At 37.1% G+C, this 19,163-nt stretch overlaps 1 protein-coding gene across 1 annotated transcript in view; it reads left to right on the forward strand.

Moving 5' to 3' along the window:
- IRAG2 (inositol 1,4,5-triphosphate receptor associated 2) overlaps window positions 1-19,163 on the forward strand; it is a 128,982-nt gene that overhangs the window by 32,923 nt on the left and 76,896 nt on the right. The window contains exons 3-10 of the mRNA XM_049625199.1: window positions 2,265-2,445; window positions 4,987-5,066; window positions 5,157-5,235; window positions 6,354-6,512; window positions 10,102-10,219; window positions 12,290-12,340; window positions 15,573-15,650; window positions 17,688-17,744. Coding sequence (XP_049481156.1) covers window positions 2,265-2,445; window positions 4,987-5,066; window positions 5,157-5,235; window positions 6,354-6,512; window positions 10,102-10,219; window positions 12,290-12,340; window positions 15,573-15,650; window positions 17,688-17,744 — 803 coding nt within the window. The remainder of the gene's footprint in view (window positions 1-2,264; window positions 2,446-4,986; window positions 5,067-5,156; window positions 5,236-6,353; window positions 6,513-10,101; window positions 10,220-12,289; window positions 12,341-15,572; window positions 15,651-17,687; window positions 17,745-19,163) is intronic.

Consider the following 19,163-nt stretch of genomic DNA (forward strand, 5'->3'; position numbering starts at 1 on the left):
TGTGTGTTTTGTGCCCTCCTGTTGTGGCTGAGACATACTTGCCTTCAGTTCAGTCATCTGCAATGGCTCTCCTTGCCTGTTTGGGCAAGATTTGGCCCCTGTGTTGCTAATGGGCCACCTTGGGACTGCCTTTGGCTTCAGTTGGGTCACACTAAGCATTTCCCAAGAGCTGTGGTCACAAGGAACTGCAGGGCTCTCTTCCTGTGTTGTCCCCTGGGAAGCTTTCTTTGGTGAGTGAGGCCTGAAGTCAAACCATATTTCTGCACCCTGCCCACTTTTGAGGTCACAGTCAAACTGGTATATGTGGTTATCTTCTTCTCTACCCAGGGCAGGTGTCAGTTTGGAGTGCTGCTGGCCCCCTTGGGGCTACTTGAACACAGCCAGATATGTGGCACTGCTTTGGATGGACTTCTAAGTGTGTGTTGGCTTGAGCAGGTCCACAGGAGAATGTGGGGGCAGGGTCACTTTTAACAAGCTAGGTGGAAAGTGTTCACACTGTGTAGGTACCTGCAGGTGTCTGTGTGTCTAGGCTGGGGATAGGGGAAGGATGGTACTTGCCAGCACCTTTTTACTTACAGAGGTCTCCCAATGGTCCCTGTTCCTTCTGCACATGTTCTGAAATTAGTAAATAAATCTCCTTCCTGTATACCTCAGGTTTTTTTCAAATTGCTGCTTTTATGTTATAACTCAGTGGGATTGTTTGTTATCCTGTCTCTTAAGGGCAGAGACTCGATTTCCTATTGCCCTCCTGTTCTCCCAAAGCCAAACCTGCTGCTTTTTAAGATTGCAGGTGTTAAGCCCCACTGAGTGTAAGAACTTGCTAAGTTAAGCCCCTCTGTTTTTCAAAGCCAAATGTTATGGGGATTCATTTTCCCCCATACCTGGGATGCCTGGTGTGGGATGTGCTCCTTTCCCTTCTCTGTGCCTGTGGTGTACCTCCTTCCTGCAGACAGTCTCACAGATCAGTTTGGTTCCCAACTCTATCTCTGCCCTTCCTGCCTTTTTTGATGTAGCCTCTTTTCTACACTTAGCTGTGAGGAGTCTGTTGTGTCAGTCTTTGGGTTATTTTCTGGATTATTTACACTGAGTGGGTGTTATCTAGGTGTATCCACGGGATAAGGTGAGCTTAGTATCCTGCTATTCTGCCATCTTCCCCAAATATCCTAGAAGTTTTATGAGTTTATATCTCACAAAGTTGGTCCTTAATCCATTTCGAGTTTATTTTTATGTGTGGTATAAGAAAGTGGTCCAGTTTCATTTTTCTGCATGTCTGTCCAGTTTCTCCAGAGGCATTTATTGAAGAGACTATCTTTTCTTCATTACATATTCTTGCTCCTGTGTCATAGATTAATTGACCATATAAGGATGGGTTTATTTCTAGGCTCACTAGTCTGTTCTATTGACCTATATACCTATTTTTGTACCAGTACCATACTGTTTTGATTACTCTAGCTTTGTACTATAACTTGAAATCTGGGATTGTGATACCTTCAGCTTTGTTCTTCTTCTTCAAGATTGCTCTGGGTATTTGGGGTCTTTTGTGGTTCCATACGTGTTTTAGGGTTATTCTAGTTCTGTGAAAAATGCTGTTGCTATTCACTGAATACTTTTTAAGGAAAGAATGGGAGACAAAAATAAGGTGGCTTTTTGATTACTCTTAAAAGTTATTATTGATTATATATATCATACATATTTAAACCTCGTAACAACTGTGTATGGTAGGTTTTATCATCTTCATCTCACAGGTAAGGAAACTGAAACTCAAAGAGATTAAGTAATGTTCCCACATCTACACACCTGGTACACTTCAGAGTGAAGATTTGACACTAGGCCCATTAGACTTCAGCCCGAGGCTGGTGCTCTTCCCACTCTGCCATGCCAACTCAGCAGGACTGGGAAGGTTCTATGGCAAGTTTCCAGGACCCCAGGGTCCTGAGGGAATAGAGTAATTCACTTTTCACTTTTATTTTTATTTATTTATTTTTATTATTATTTTATTTATTTATTTATTTTTGGGACAGAGAGAGACAGAGCATGAACGGGGGAGGGGCAGAGAGAGAGGGAGACACAGAATCGGAAACAGGCTCCAGGTTCCGAGCCATCATCCCAGAGCCTGACGCGGGGCTCGAACTCACGGACCGCGAGATCGTGACCTGGCTGAAGTCGGACGCTTAACCGACTGCGCCATCCAGGCGCCCCCACTTTTCACTTTTAAAACATAATGTTAACACGTCTTTCAAAACTGATGTGCCTTTCTTCCTAAGGCTCAGTTGGAATTGCCAATATAATAGACTACCTGAGACAGACAACTCGGCAAAATTCTGAACATGGTGGACTTGAGGAGTTATGGAACATGCTTGATCCTGAAAAGGGAGACCTGCATGTGGATCTGGAAACTTTTCATACCATCATGAAAGAATGGATGGCTTGCTGTAGAAACAAATGGTAATCATAGTCCGAGCAGGATGTGTATTCAGGTTCTGTTTTAACAACTGATTACAATTAATGCTAATCTGTTTTTTTGTGTGTTGATGGAAATACTATAATCCCGTGTCCCTCACCCTTTAGCATGCACTGGAATCATCTAAACTGTTTATTATACCTGATTATTGCCCCCTAACGGTGATTCAGCAAGTCTGGGGAGAAGCCTGATAATTTGTATTTCTAACATGTTTTCAAGTGATAATGATGCTGATGAGTGTGCACATGGGGGTGATGAGCACACTTTGAGAATGTGTTATATGAATTATGTTAATTCTAATAGCATTCATTTACTATGATTAGGGCAGCACATATTATTATGTCCTCACAAAGAATTGAGCTGACATAGAAGTCAAGCAAATTATTGATAATGACCAGCAAATCTCCAAATGCATTTAAACTCAGAATAAATGCCCTGTAGAGGTTAGTGGGGATAATTAGGAAGTGAATATAATTTGGAAGCCTAGGATACAGGGAAGCTAAAGGGAAAAGGGAGAAAAAAAAAGTAGTGGGATTGAAAAACAAAAAGGATGAATAACACCCATGATAACAGCGCCCCTAGTGGAACCTGGAGAAGTGTTATGTTCTTTCATAAGAAGCTTGATTTCTGTGGCTTTTAATCAGTCACCAATCTCTACCTATCAGCTCATATACAGTAGGAATTTGCTTAAAAAACCGTTCAAGCCCAAAATCTGACAAAAATTTTTAATGTAGTTTAGGAAAAGATGATTGAAATGTTGTTTGCCAAAAATGAGTCAATCTTGAAAGCAAGATACATATATAAAAATATCTAGTTTTACCTGTAATCAAAGAAATGCAAATAAAGACAACATACCAGTTTTCCTCATCAGTGTGCCAAAGTGTTAAAAAAAAATAACCCTATCCCATGTTGTCAAGGCAGGTGGAGAAATCAGCACTGTCCAGTACCTTGTTGGTAGTGGTGCAAGTTGGTACAGTTTTTTCAAGAGCTATTTAAGAATATGTACCAAACCCTTAAAAATACGTGATGGGTTTGGGCTAGTCATACAACTTAAAGAAAAATAACCAACCATATACTGCGATAGGTGTGTTTATGATAGTGATAAATACAAGCAACTTAAAAACTTTTAAATAGAGGGTCAGACTAATAAATTATAATAATTCCATACACTAGAATTTTAAATAGTCACTCAAAATTATAATTAGATACCTAACAAGAATTATATTCACATACGTTCATTTCCAATAATAGACCATAAATACATATATGTAGTATAAACCTGTATTTATCAAGAAAAAAATATGCATAGGGATGCCTGGGTGGTTTAGTTGGTTAAGGGTCTGACTCTTGATTTCAGCTCAGGTCCTGGTTGCATGGTTGGTGGGTTTGAGCCCCACATCAAGCTCTGCACAGACAGCGCGGAGCCTGCTTGGCTCTCTCTGCCCCTTTCCCACTTGCTCACTATCTCTGAAATAAACATTTAAAATAAAGAAAGAAAAAGAAAAAATATGCATAAAAAATGTTGGGAAAGATATATTCCAAAATGATTATCTTTCCATGATGGTTTCAACTTTTTGTTCTCATGCATTTTCTCATTTTCCTAAAATATTTAAGTTTTATAATAAAAATATTAACCCATTATAAAATGGTGTGAAGGCAAAAGAAAGAAACCCTAATTTTTTAGGACAGAAGTAAAGAAAAAAATATGGAAGATATAAACACAAAATATAAGAAAAGAAACTCAAAGGGCGATGAGTGTGTAGCTAGAAATAGTAACATGGTGCATGTATGATTCTGATAGATATCTCACATTGAAACACAATGAGATGTAAGTACAAATATAGAGACTTTTGTGGCTGTTCCAGAGAGGTATTCTAAGGATATGGCACTTAGATTAAGTAAAACTTAAATCACAGTATAGAGACTCTTAAAAAGGAAATGGTTGAAATTTTAATATGTTTATTTTGAGGGTTAGAACTAGAGTTTGGGTACTCGACAGCAGTCTATAGAGCGCTTCCCCCAACTTTCAGGAGTAAATGCTCAAAGTACAATTTGTTTAGGTTCTACCCGGTTTTCTAAGAGAAAAGAAAAATGATAGCCTCATAAATATGTCCTAAGTATTAGTTGTTTATGCCTTTTCCTTCCCAACTGTTTAATCCCACAGTATTCCTATCTCTATAAGTGTCCACTTACTACTCCAAACTATATTGACTTCCTAACCCATTGAGACCTCACATCCCTAGTCATAGCTGCCGCACATCATCACCTGCCTACTTCTGCACGCTCATTTTCTTTTTTGTGTTAGATTAAAAGTTTATGGGAGACAGAGGTAATGCCTAATGTTTCTTTTCTATTACTCTATCTCAGCACAATGTTGAGCTCCAAATAGTTGCTAAGTGAAAAGATAGTTTTAAATTCAGAAAGAAATACTTGAATAGAAAAGTACAGAGCATATCTGAAAAATTAGCTAAGGTTTGGGCTGGCAGGGAATCCTAGCTCATTGCTCTGTTTTGTTTTGGTTGCAGGGAAGGAATGAGTACTGGATCAAGTGGCAGGATTGATGATTTTGTTTTTGAACAGGACAGCATCAAATCAAGCAGAGCAAGTATGTATGTGTTTCTTCTGTTTTTTTCTGCCTCTTTCTTGTGGTTTGGAGAAATGGATTTTTCATAAAACACTCTTGTATGTGTTTCAGTTAAGATGACCACAGATAAAACAGAATCTACGTCATGGAGCTTCGAGGCTTTGGGTGGAGATGTGTCTAAAGGAGTCTTGTAAGCATTCTTATTTGTGATGCTTTCACAAGTGCCTCAACTTTTCTGACTTATTTTTCTCATTTATTTCACAGATCTACATATTTTACTTATGATAAAGCCACGTGTGTGTGTGTGTGTATGTGTGTGTATGTGTGATAAAGCTAACAGATCTTTTTGTAGACTCTTTTTAACTATTCTATCCCAATTGCATTAGAATAAATTTCACCAGGAACGCAATTTATATAAGACTAGTATTATATAAATTAACATTTTAACATTTTATCACTAATAAAACCCTTCTCCTTCATTAACTTCATGTGTTTTCCATGGAAAACAAGTTCCTTTGAGGTAGAGTTATGACATTGACATTACGCTCTTTGGGGGATTGTTTTTAAAGCACCTCTTTAATAGATACTTCTAGATATGAATGAGAAAAGCTGTTTTCTGCTAAATGTGTGTGTTTTAGATATCAAGGAGAGGCAATTCTGTTTCTCCCTTATTTTATCCTTAACACTTTACGTTTGCCCATGCTAAAAGGTATAGTAGGAAACACGTACCCACGCTGTGCTAAGCACTGGCATCAGATGGCAAAGAGGAAGAGAAGGCCTGGGACTCCATGAAACATGTGGCCTAGACTCTCAAAGGGTCCATTAACTAATGCTGAGGCAAGGGTGACACAAACATGAACAAGCTGTAGGAAATTTTAGGAAAGGTGAATACTAAGTTGTGAGCTACAGGCTAGTTTCCTAGTTAAAGGCCTGTTAAAACTTGTCAGGATCCCTTGACTGAAAGAGTAACAATGTGTTGATTTATTTCAGAATCTCTCCTAACCAAGCCAGAAATAGGAAACTTCATTGTAGGCAGAGATAAATGTTAGGCGTGAAGTAGAAAAAGAATAAACAAAAGCTGTGACAGCCAACTTCACAACTGGCAGATGCTGAATATTTGACAATTCTGGAAAAATCTTTGCTGCTGTAACAAATGCTTGAATACGTATTTATTCTATAAATGGACCGCACTTATTTATAAGGATAGAAAAGGAGAAAGTAGAAAATCGCACAGTGATACATACTGTATTTGGATTGGAAGGGATTGGAGATGTTGAAGATTATTCTCATTCATTCTTTCCCCTGCAGAGAGGTGTCTCATTTGATTACCTATGCAGCAGACCTACATTTTAACAGGCAGAAATTGGAGGAAGAAAATAATAAGTTAAAACTGGCATTAGAAACCTTGGAAGAAGCTAACTGCCAGTTATCAGAAGAGTGTACTGAATTGCGCCTTCAGATAAAAAGGTGAACCATAGAGAGGGGTACGGTGCTCTGGGAGCTTTCCATCCTTTTTTTCCTTTTTTTCCTTTTTTTAAAAAAAATCTATTTTTAAAATTGGGTTATAATTCACACAGCATAAAATGTACCCTTTTAAGGTGTACAATTCAGTGGTTTTAAAAGAAATTATTTTTGGGGCGCCTGGGTGGCTCGGTCGGTTAAGCGTCCGACTTCGGCCCGGGTCATGATCTCACGGTCCATGAGTTCAAGCCCCGCGTCAGGCTCTGAGCTGTCAGCACAGAGCCCAACGTGGGGCTCAAACCCAGGAATGAGATCATGACCTAAGCCAAAGTTGGATGCTTAACCTACTGAGCCACCCAGGTGCCCCAAAGAAAGCTCATACCTTTTAGCAGTCACTCCCCATTTCCCTTTCCCTCAATCCCTGGCAACCACTAATCTACTTTCTGTCTCTATGGATTTACCTGTTCTGGATATTTTGCATAAATGGAATCATACCATATGTGACCTTTGTGTCTGGTTTCTTTCACTTAGCATAATGTTGTCACAGTTCCATGTTGTAGGATGGAGCTTCATTCCTTTTTATGGCTGAATATTCCATTGTATGGATGCATACATTTTGTTCATCCATTCATCAGATAATGGACATAGACTACAAAAAGTAGAGTGTTTCTACTTTTTGGCTATTACAAATGCTGCTGCTATGAACTTGTCTATATAAGTTTTTGTGTGGGTATATGCTTTTAGTTCTCTTGGGTATATCCTTAGAAGTGAAATTGCTGTGTAGTGACTTGTACTTAACATTTTGAAGAACTGCCAAACTGTTTTCCAGAGCAGCTGTACTATTTTAGATTTTTGCCAGCAATGTTTGTCAGTTCATTTCTAGCAATGATATTTTTTATGTCATTTAAGGCAGTGTTGTCTATATAAGGCCAATATGCCTATTGACCAAGTGTGGATCTCTCCAAAGTATTTTGTGGTTCAGTTGAACTCTTACTCTATGCAAATTCCCATGGTAAGTATAGTAGATCCTTCAGTGACACAGATTTGATCTGCATGGGTCCACTTACACGAGGATTTTCTTCAATAAATACGGTACAGTACTATCAATGTATTTTTCTTCCTTATGATTTTGTTAAGGATTTATTTTCTCTAGCTTACGTTATTTGGTAAGTATCTAATCTAAGTAAGAACATGGTATCTAATATATATCACATAGAAAATATGTGTTAATTGACTATGTTATTGGCAAGGCTTCTGGTCAACAGTAGGCTATTGGCTGTTAAGTTTTGGGGGAGTCAGAAATTGTACACAGATTTTTAATGAAGGTCGACAGACCTAACCCCCATGTTGTTCAAGGGTCAACTCTATTATGAGAGATTCATCAGTGAGTCAGATTTAAAATGTGCTTTCAGGGTATCTGATAAAGTTGATGGATGATAAGAAAATTCATGACTTTAGCTTAAGATAAAAAGGAATAAAGAACCTAGAAGACATACCACATGGTATCAAGCACTGGGGAAATGCATTGCAAGGAGATGCTTGAACTTCAGGAAGAAAAGCAACAATTTTCTCAAAAGTTCTGCATTTACAGATGTTTAGGTGCTAAAATTTTGAACAGAAGAGTTCTAAATTAACTTGAAAAGACAGTAGAACATCCTGACCATGGATTCTTTCCCTCATAATTTTTGACTAGCCAGTCTAGCCTCAAAGCCAATCTATAAAGTACATAAAAAGAAATGATTACTTTAAGCTTTCTCCATTCCACAATGGGTTTATTTATTACATATCTGAGATAAAAGAATTCAAAGTTTCTCTTAAAAATCTATGCCTTGGATGAATGTGCCAGGGAGAATATTTGGTTGTAAGCACTAGAAGCTGACTGTAGTTAGCATAAGCAGTGAAGAAATGTACTAGAAAGGAATTGAATAACTCACAGAATGGACAGAAAGCCTAGAGAATCTGGATGGGCAGCCAGAATGCTTAGTGTCCACAAAATTAAGCCCTTTGTATCCTCTTCCTTCCCCTGATCCTTCAGAAAAGGCTCTGCTTCCTTTCATTGCTCACAACATATTTTTGATAATGTGTGGTTGTCCCATCATTTGCCTCCTATATTAACTGTGACTGTGTGGATGGGAGGAGCCCCGTGTTACTCATCCTGGTCACCCTAGTGCTCAGTAGAATGTCTGCCATAGAACAACTCTGTCATTTGTCCACAGGTCTGACAGCCAGAAACCTTTTTCTCCTGTCTTTCTCTGCCTTCACTTCTAAATCAAATAGCAAGTCCTGTTAATTTTACCTCCTTTATATTCCTCAAGTAGGTTTACGTCTTTCTTTTCCTATATCTACTACTTAGTTCAACTCAACATCATCTTTCACCTGGATCACTACAACAACCTCCTGATTAGTCTCCCTACATTTCTAAAACTAGTGCCACACAGGCAGGAATGCTCTTTCTAAATGCCAGTCTGCCACATCATGCCCTTGCTTTAAATACTTCCATGGATCCCTGTCACCTTCAGGATGTAATCCAATTGGCAGAACCCTTCCTGAGGGGGCCTCTGTTGCCTTATCTCTATTCCCAGTTTCTACTCTAGGCTCTAACAACATCTAATTGCTTGAAGTCCTTCGATGGGCTTCTGTTTGTTCTCTCCCTCTCCCCGCCCCCCCCCCCCAATCCCCATTATTTGAGCTGTCTGCCATTTACACAGTGTCTACAGAACTTGGATTCACTCCAATCTTGGTTCATATCACACTGTGTTATAAGTACGATTTCTGTTTACCCTTCTAGTCTATAAACTCCAGGAGGGTAGAGTTCTCATGTTTGGATTCACTTTGGCTTCTTTAGTGCTTAGCATAACGCCTGGCACAGAGTTGCAGCTCCATGAACATTTGTTGAATGATCAACGTAATTCCTTAGTAAGGAAGAAAAATGTACCTTCTATGAGACCCTGCTCAGAAAACAGTTTATAATCCAGTGGGAGTACAAATAGGCAATTCCATGCTATGGATTACCATAATTCATTTAATAGGTTTCTTTTTTGTTGGAAATTTAGGTTGTTTCCAATGCTTTGGTATTGTAAACAATGCTATAATAAACTTCTAAAGGAAAATGGATAGACACTACATAGACAACTATAGTTGTCCTCTCCTTCATTAGTTTGTAACTGCTACAAGGGCAAGGACCATGTCCCTTGTTCACCATCATAGGCCTTCTTGCAGGGTAGAGCACCTGGAACATGGTATTATTCAATAAATATGTATAGAATTGCATTAAATAATATTACATCCTAGTAGAAGGAAAGAACCATGTGATTCAGCCAGTGATGAATTTCAAAGGGAGACTCCAAATCTTTATCTTCAAAAATGTTTGTTTCCTTCTATCTCTCTTCCCCCACCAAAGCTCCCCACAAAATCTCTTTCTTTTCAAATGGCTGTGAAAGATCATGGGTATATTTTTACTGTTGTTGGTATCTGGTTTAAGCCTTTAGTGGTTTTCAACTTGGGTCCAAAAATAGTCCTTGGCTTTACTTTGTATCTTTGACAGTTATATTTGAGGTTTTGCTCATTGCCTTCCTCCCCAACCCCACCCCCACAGTGCCCACCAGGCTAATATGAGAACGAATCTGTTAAAAGAAGAACTGGAGGAACTGAAAATTAGTATGAATGCTTCAGAAGAGCAGAAGACCATGATTATAGCTCGGAACAAACAATTAGTAAGTCATCCAAGTACCTTGAAATTGGCATATAATTTACATAACTGATAGCCAAGAGGGTTTATTTGGAGGCAAAACTCAGAAGTCAGTGGGCTGATAAATGAATTGGTAATACCTTAGAAAAGTAAAGGCATTTTAAATAAAAATTTGGAAGAAAAAAAAGAAAAGTAAAGGCAAATAGGATAGACTGTTTTTCTTTTCAACCAAAATTAAAAGTCTTTACAAATTACTCAATCCTATCCACAATGGTTTGTGAAGACCTACATCTCTGGAATGCCTCCAGAAGTTGATAGGTGAATTTGTAAATAACTAATGCTAAAAACCACTTGAATTTTCTTAAAAAAAATTCTCTATCAAATTTTCAGCTTTTTCTCAAGAAAGGTTTTCAAAAAATTCATTATCCCCATACTTACTTCTACTTAGATAACTAAGTACTTATGAATTTAGTAATCTAAGAAGCCCCATAAATCAGTCCTTACACTAAATAAACACAGGCTTATAATTTTTAGAGCAAAACATTACTTAGACAAAGCTTTACCTCAACTGCCAAAAAAAAGTAGTTATTTTTATTGAGAATGTTAAACCATTTTGGTAATAATCTTTAGAGCTTTAGTAATAATCTTCAAAATTCTTCTATATTCCAGCAGTATTCTACCATTGCTAATGATGGTGGGATCAGCTATAAGTCATTCAGACTAATTCATTTTTAGATGTATTAGCCATTAGGACAGTTGGACTCCAGGCCTGTGTCACTGCCACAACCAACACAGCTTAGTTTAGCTCAGCTCTTGCCTCAATAGCAAAATGTGAGGACTAGACTCATTGTCAGGTGACTCTGAACATCTCTGTGGATGCAGTACAGGAAAGACTCAATTTGGGATCACACAGGAACTTCTATGTTGAGGAAATGTTGAGAAATTGTCAAGTAGCCACTCAGGAGTCAGACTGCTGGCATACAAGTCCTGCCTCTGACAGCTGTGTAACTTTAGGCAAACCATGTAACCTCTTTAACCTTTAGTGTCCTCACAAGTAAAAGTAAGATAATAGTACTACCTGCCCTAGCTGGGAGGGCTAAATAAGTTAATACATGAAAAGAATCAATGTCCTCTTTCCTCCTAGGACTCAATATTGTTAGCTGCTACTGTTAAAAGTGCTGAGCCCTAGACATACAATCCTAACCTTGTGCAATTTATAGTGTTTTACAATTTCAAAAGAATTTTTACTACTTTATTTAGTTGGTTGCCATAGAAATTCTGTGAAGTAAAAGCAGAAGGTGCTATTCTTCAGTTAAAAAAATTAATAGTTATAGGTAAAGTCCAGAGATGTTTTGATTATTTAAAGTCAATAAGTGTAGAGCTACAACTTAACTCAGGTCTTCAGATTCTAATTATGTGGTGTGTGTGTTCTTTCATTCTTGTACAAATGACATCTTAACCTGAGATGTTTCTCCTTTTATTTTTATATTACATAGGTAATAACTGTTCACTCTATAAAATGAGGAAATGCATATTAACAAAGAAAAAATAAAACCCCACAAAAATCCTTACCTTATCCACAAGATTTCCTATTAATGTTTTGGCATATATCTTGTCCTAGAATATTTTTTTTCTTGTGGTTCTGAATTTGGGGCTCTTAATGATTAAATGGCTTTTGATATTTGTATGTTCTGGTAATACTGAATCTGAGAATATCAACAACTTCAAGTAGAAAGCTAGAACTTTTCGTGATTTCAGGGTGCCATTTTAAATAGATGAATTCACACTACCTGTCATAAGTGGATGGGAGGAAAGTAGCAGGGAAAGAAGCTATGTTATTCCTTTTTTGGTTTTCCTCTTTCCTTCCCTGTCAGTTAGACTGAGTCAAGGAGAAAAGTGACTTACAAATCCCAAGAAACTTGAAGCCAAAGGCTTAGCTCCATATTGAAAATATTTTCAGACTAGGCTTGTGATATGTCACTACCATATTTAAAGTTAATAAAGAGAAAGAATGTCAGTAGCCTTAGAGGTAAATGTATGTGGTGTTTCCATAAACTTCTAAATATTTTTTAATTACTTTCTCTTAATGAATCAGGAGACAGAAAACCGGGCTCTGATTCTTAAGATTCGGATTCTCCAAGAAGAGGTGAGGTATGCTGAAATTGTTAAACACAGGCACAGATAAACATCTGGAAATCATACAAGCATGAGTTCTGACCCTGGATTAAATAGAAATTATCTGAATATTTAGGATTCTGTGAACCAAAGATCAGTTTTTGTTGTTGTTGTTGTTGTTGTTGTTGTTGTTGTTGTTGCCAAATGGCAAGTGAGGAAGAATGGATAGGACTTTCATGTCTGTAATAGAAGTACATTATTACCTTTATAATTATCCGTGGAAGAAATGGGGTTTTAGAAATTCAAATTTAAGATGAAATGAAATTAACCCATATAAAAAGTATACAAATCAAGAAGGAAAATGTAGACATTATCTAATAATTTCCCATTATTATTCTACTGAACTAGGTAGCAAAAGTCTTGAGTCTAAGATTCAGTCATTAGGTCTGAAAGTCTGACTTTGGAAAAGCCATCTATCTTTTTTGGGTTAATAATACCTATTCCCTACAGTTATTTTGGAGATTGAGATAATGTATGTGAAGCTATTTGGTGAATCATAATGTACTTCATATATGTTAGGAAATATTAGTAAAATCTCTAAAAAAATAATTCTATGAAATAAGTTTTCTAAGCAACAGAATTAAAGCACTGAAACAACAGGTACCAAAGCTACTAGTAAGTTACTATTTTGGAGGAGAATTCTCTATAAGTACCTCTTGAATGTCAATTTATATATAGTTTTTATTTGAGCTTTTTATAAGTTTATCAGGAATATTTACTAAGCTGTGATGAACAGTCTGTGATGGAGAGTTATTCCAAATATGGGCCAACTGGATATTAAAGCAATTTTATAGTGGATTGGAAAGGAAAGATTACATGTCAAGAAACCCTACATTAGATTTAGGCATGGTTTAGCTACAAGGCCAGGTTTTCATGAAGCCTGTGCTTTACAATTAAGTTCCCAGTGAAAGACATTTTTCTCCTTGTATTTAAGATGTTTGACTAACATCAAAAAATTGTACAGAACTGAATTTAGAACTGAGATAGAAGGAGGAAGTTTTGGAACCCTTCAACATGAAACAGCATTGCAAATACTGATTTGCATTAGAAAAGGCATATACTAGATTCATTACTAGATTCCTTAGGTGGTAAAAATCTGATACATTGTGAAGACTAACAGCGAAATAGTTTGGTAGTTAGTTCCATTCACTCCATTCATTCATTCATTCATTCAACCAACACATATTCATTGGGAGACTTCCATGTGCTAGGCACTATTCTAGGTGTTGAGGATATAAGCTTAAGCAGAATAGTCCATGTGGAACTAGCATGCTAGGTGGTGATTAGTGCCATGGAGGAAAGAAAAGCAGAAAACAAAATTGTGGGACAGTGCAATTTAAACTAGAGTAGTTAGAAAAAGTAGCCCTATGAAGTTAATCACTTAATAAAAATGCAAGGTTTATCAGGAGAGAGCATTCCAGGCAGAGGAAACCATAAGCTTTAAGTCTTTAGGCTTAGTCTGCCTGCTCTTTGTGAAGGACAGCAAGGCCAGTTTGGCTGGAGCAGAGGGAAACAGCAGCAATAGGTACAGCAGAGAGCTGTGGGGAGCAAGACCCACCCACAGAGGCACATGTAGGCTTTGACAGACTCTGGCTGTTTCCACTGATTGAGATGGGAGCCGTTGGACAGTTCTGAGCAAATGAGTAATGTGATCTGATTTCTATTTTAACAACATAACTCTGGCTGCTGGGTTTAAAATCAACTGTAGTGAGGCAAGGGAAGAAATGGGAGACCAATTAAGAGGACCTTGTAACATGGCAGGCATAAGTTTATGGAGGCTCAGACTGAAGCAGTTAGAGTGGAGGTAGAGAGAAGTGTTAGATCAACAAATACTTTATAAAACATCCAAGGATATTTATCATATGTTCTGGTGATATGGAAGCTCTCTTCTGATTGTTTCCAATGTCTCACTGAGATAAAAGAAAAGACATCACCTGAGAGTGAGGAAGCTGGAGGAGGTATTGGAGTTTAAGGAGAGAAAGGATGAAATAGGCCAGGAGTTGATAAACTTTTTGTACAGGATCTCATAGTAAATATTTTTAGTCTTGCCTGACTAAAAGGCCTTTGTTGCCACCACTCACTTCTGCCATTGTCATATGAAAGCAACCACAGACAACGTGCAAAAAAAAAAATAAATAAAAAAGGCATGGCTGCGTTCTAGTAAAACTATTTACAAACTGGGTGGTCAGCTGGAGTTGACTTGCAGGGGTGGGATGGGAGAGTTGGTGTAGTTTGCAGATCCCTGATTTAGGCCAGTGGCCCTGTGAATGGACTAGGATTGTATGATCTGATCACCAGTAAACACTGAAGTTAAAAATTATAAATTGAATGTGTGATCTGTTGGTTCATTTGTATTTTTCTTTAACAATGTTTATCTGAAAAGGTGCTGACAGGGAGTGGGTAGCAAGCAGAAATTAAGCAAATACTAAGAAGTAAGTGGGCGAGAAGCAAAGGAATTGAGGGGAAGTGGAAGGGAGGGATTATAATGATGGACCATGGAAGAATTTAAAGCTGAGTGAGAAGGCAACTGAGTTCACAGGAAAGTGGAAGGGTAATGAGAAGGTGGTAGGATCAATGGACTGTAGACCAGTGGGGACTGAAGGTTTGTTGGCTCTCAAAGAAGTAATCTGGAAAGAAGTGGTGGTTAAAGAGTGAGATGCTCACAATGAAAATGAGAAGGGGGTCAAATTTTCTGGGAATGACCGGTTTGAAGATGAAGATGTGACCAGGGAGTGCACAGCCAAGGTGGCATGTAAGATAAGAAGGGACTCTCAAGAGTATCCCTAGATGGTCATGTTAATTTTTTTTTAAGTCTATTTATTTATTTTGAGAGAGAGTGCACATGTGTGCATGAGTGAGGGATGGGCAGAGAGAGAGAAGGAGAGAGAATCCTAAGCAGGCTCCACACTGTCAGCACAGAGCCCTTTGTGGGGCTCAAACCCATGAACTGTGAGATTATGACTTGGGCCAAAAACAAGAGTCAGATGCTTAACCAACTGAGCCATCCCGGTGCCCCCTGGATGGTCATGTTAAAAGGATCATGTTATTTTTGGATAAAGTCTAAAGTTTTTTCCCTTAGTTTAAAATGAATTGTGATGTTAACGATGAAAATACCACTTCCTAAAAAAGACTTTGTGAGGTTTGTTTGCTTGTTTGTTTGTTTATTTGGTCTAAATCTAAGAATATTATCTTCTTTTACCCAGAATACTAAGAACATTATGGATATCTATAAATTGGAAAAGAAGATTGAGGAATTGTCTAAAACTGAGACTGAGCACCAAGTAAGCACTTCCCAAATACTGGTAAAATATTTTCTTTTGTCAAACCAATATTACTTTATCAAGGTGTATATGACCCATTGATAGAATAACCTTTGGTTATAAATTCTAAAATTTGTGTTCCTCAAAATGTCTCAATTAGAGTATATAAAACACAGTTTCTATTTTTTTTTTTTTTTTTTTACGTAATGGCTTTACTGATATATAACACACGTCATTAAATTAGCCCACTTTAAATGATATGTCAGTGGTTTTCAGTATATTCACAGAGTTGTGCAAACATCACCAATTTTAAACATTTAAGTTTTTAAGGTGCATTCATGTTATAAAATATATCAATACCTTATTTCATTTTATTACTGGATAATATTCCATTTTATGGATATACCACGTATTGTTTATCCATTCATCAGGTGATGAGCATTTGGGCTGTTTCTACTTTTTGACTATTATGAACAGTGCTCCTATGAACATTTGTATATGCATTTTTGTGTCCATGTGTTTTCTCCTAAGTATACACTTAGGAGTAGAATTACAGGGTCATAGGATAACTATGTTAGACCTTTTTAGGAACTGCCAGACTCTCTTCTGGCACCATTTTATATTTCCACCAGTTATGCATGAGGGCTCAGATTTCTCCACATCCTTGCCAACACTTGTAACTATTTATATTTTTTATTATAATGGTATTTTCTAATTGAGGGGTATCTGGTTTTGTAAATCCCTCAATCATCAAAGATTTCAGCTATTATACCTTCATAATGCATAAAACAAGTGCTGGGAAAATGTATCCTTGATTGAATTAAGGGATAATAACCTACAAAAATGATTTTTTATCTAAACTGCATCTAAAAAGTCTATATTTGGTGTATATTTTGTTATGTATTCCATACATATCAGGAAACTAAAGAATATTGATAAATTTAGGAATTCATATCTACTTATTGTCATCTTAATAGTTTATTTGAATAATATTTTTTGCTGTAGTATATGTGTGAAATTATATATTTAAATTTCATGTTTGTAGGTATGTGTGTATACATATATATATATATATATCTCATAGTTTAGACATTCAAATTAATTTTATTCTAGGAATGACTGTTTTTGGAAAACACAACTGTCATAAACTAGTAGAAAGAGTTAGAAGACATGGGTTCAAATCCTGTCTTCTCTACTTAAAAGCTTTATGACCTCAAGCAAGTAGTTAACCTCTTTTAAGTCTTTCTTTTCTCACCTACTAAATGGCTGTGATATTTTCTACCTAATCCCCAAGCTTGGTGGAAACTCAAATGAGAAGATTATGTGAAAATACCTAAAAGGATATCAAATATATATGATTAAGGGATGATTCTACTTCTGACTATGATGATCATTTTTCTATGTTTTCAATTTAATCAGTATACATACTTGTCAATTATATTTAGAAGACTTTGCCAACAAGCTTGCCTTTGGTTTGAATAAATCAATATATTCTAATATTCACTCTGCTAAGAGACATCTTGAACATTTTTAAACTGTTTTTAAAAGACAGTTTTTTTCTTGCAATCTAACTAATGAGATTTTGGCAAGTTTAGGTTATGTTGCTAGATCATCTGTGGGTTTCTACAATACTTGTTATCCAAGAGGAAGGGTCTTTTATATGTTGACATAGATTTGTGTTCATGTTCTATCTAGACTTCCATTTTCACCAAGAAAATGAAGACTCTATTGGTCTTATTATATAAAGTGTAAAATAGTGGAAAGGGCACATGACTAAAGCTGAAGATTCATATTATAGGCTCAGTTCTGTCCCTTACCATGTGTGACATTGAGCAAGTCTTCTAATAGTGCTGAGCTTCAACTTCCTCACTGGTAAAGTGAGGGCAACAGCCCTAGTCTCTCGAGTTGTCATGAGGCTGATGTGAAAGTTGTTTATAAAGAAACACATGCCCGTTAAAGGTGCTTGAGAAACATGTCTCCCTTTTGGAATGATTTTATGGCATTATCTTTTACCAAAGCAATGTCCCAGTGGCCTTCCCGAAACTTGTCTCTTTTCAGATGCAGTTACACACATATGAGAACACTTTGCTTAATAAAGATGCAAGTTTGCAAAAGGTTGGTATGGTCCCTGCCCATGAAGTCCCATGGGGGTTTGCTAGCTCTCCCCAAATCATAAAGGAGATGGTCATTTGTGTAACTTCACCCCTATTAGAGTACCTGATTCTAATATTCTATCACAGGACTTTCCTCTATAATACTTCACAAAAATGTTCTTCTGAACAAAGAATACAGACTTTGTCATCTGGGATAAGTTTTAACATATCCTAAGTTTGGGTGGTATTCATCCATTTATGTAATATTCGTGTACCAATTACCAGTTACTGGCTAGACATGGTGATGTAGTCTTTTTTTAAGTTTATTTATTTATTTAGAGAGAGAGTGTGTGTGCATGTGCAGGAGGGGCAGAGAGAGGGAGGGAGAGAAAAAAACCAAGCAGGCTCTGTGCTGTCAGCAGAGAGTCCAATGTGGGGCTCAAAATCATGAACCATGAGATCATGACCTGAGCTAAAGTTGGAAGCTTAACCGACTGAGCCACCCTCGTGCCCCAGTGATGTAGTTTTAATTCATAATAACGTAAATGAGTGTGCAGTCATTTAGGGAACAAGAAGAATATATTCCCCAGTTATTTCTGCCTAGTTAGATTGATTTGATTGATAGATAGGTAGATAGACACGATTTTCTTTATCATTGTATCCTTAATCATGACCTATGTATTAACAAAAGATGCTGGCTACAGAGATGCTGGTTATGGTAGCTTTAAGAGACTTAGGAAGGACACAATCTAAGTAATAAACTTCCAAGATGGAGGAAGTGAATAAAGAGCAGTATTTCCTTTTCGTTTCTCTGTTACAAAGTTTCAAAGGAATCCTTTATGAATTGTGGACATTGATGAAGATATTGAATATTGTACCAAATTCTCTCTTCATTGTGAGTGTTCTTTGTCTCCATAGAGTGCATTGTTGTAGTGGCTTCTCATTTCCTCTGTAACTCTGGTCTTTCCACCACTTTGCATTTCTGCCCAACATTCATAAGGTGTTGATTGAGCACTTCCCATTTGCCCGGCACTATGTTAATCATGAGGTAAAATTATAGGTCAGACGGTGACTGTACCTTCTGGTGTTAGAGTACAAAATGATGATTAACAGATATCATTTGAACTGGATAAAATTGGATGCCTTAATAAACTGTTTTTTTTCCTGTTATGATAGTAAATATAATTTTGACTTGAACTTAAGAATTACCTTTTAGAGTTTGATTCCACAGAACCAGGCAAATATAGAACATCATGGCACCAGTTAGGTATAGCTGCCTTGCTGTCCCATACTTTTTTTTATGTGGTTTTAATCATAAACATAGACTGGTTCAGCTTTCAAATAAGATTGGTAGAAGGTCTCATCATCATTGGGCATTTACAATTTTTCTGTGGCTCAGATTGAGAATCTAAATATGATTTGGTAGACTCATACATGTATT

Source organism: Panthera uncia, chromosome B4 (assembly GCF_023721935.1).
Source record: "Panthera uncia isolate 11264 chromosome B4, Puncia_PCG_1.0, whole genome shotgun sequence".
In the NCBI taxonomy this organism is placed as follows: domain Eukaryota; kingdom Metazoa; phylum Chordata; class Mammalia; order Carnivora; family Felidae; genus Panthera; species Panthera uncia.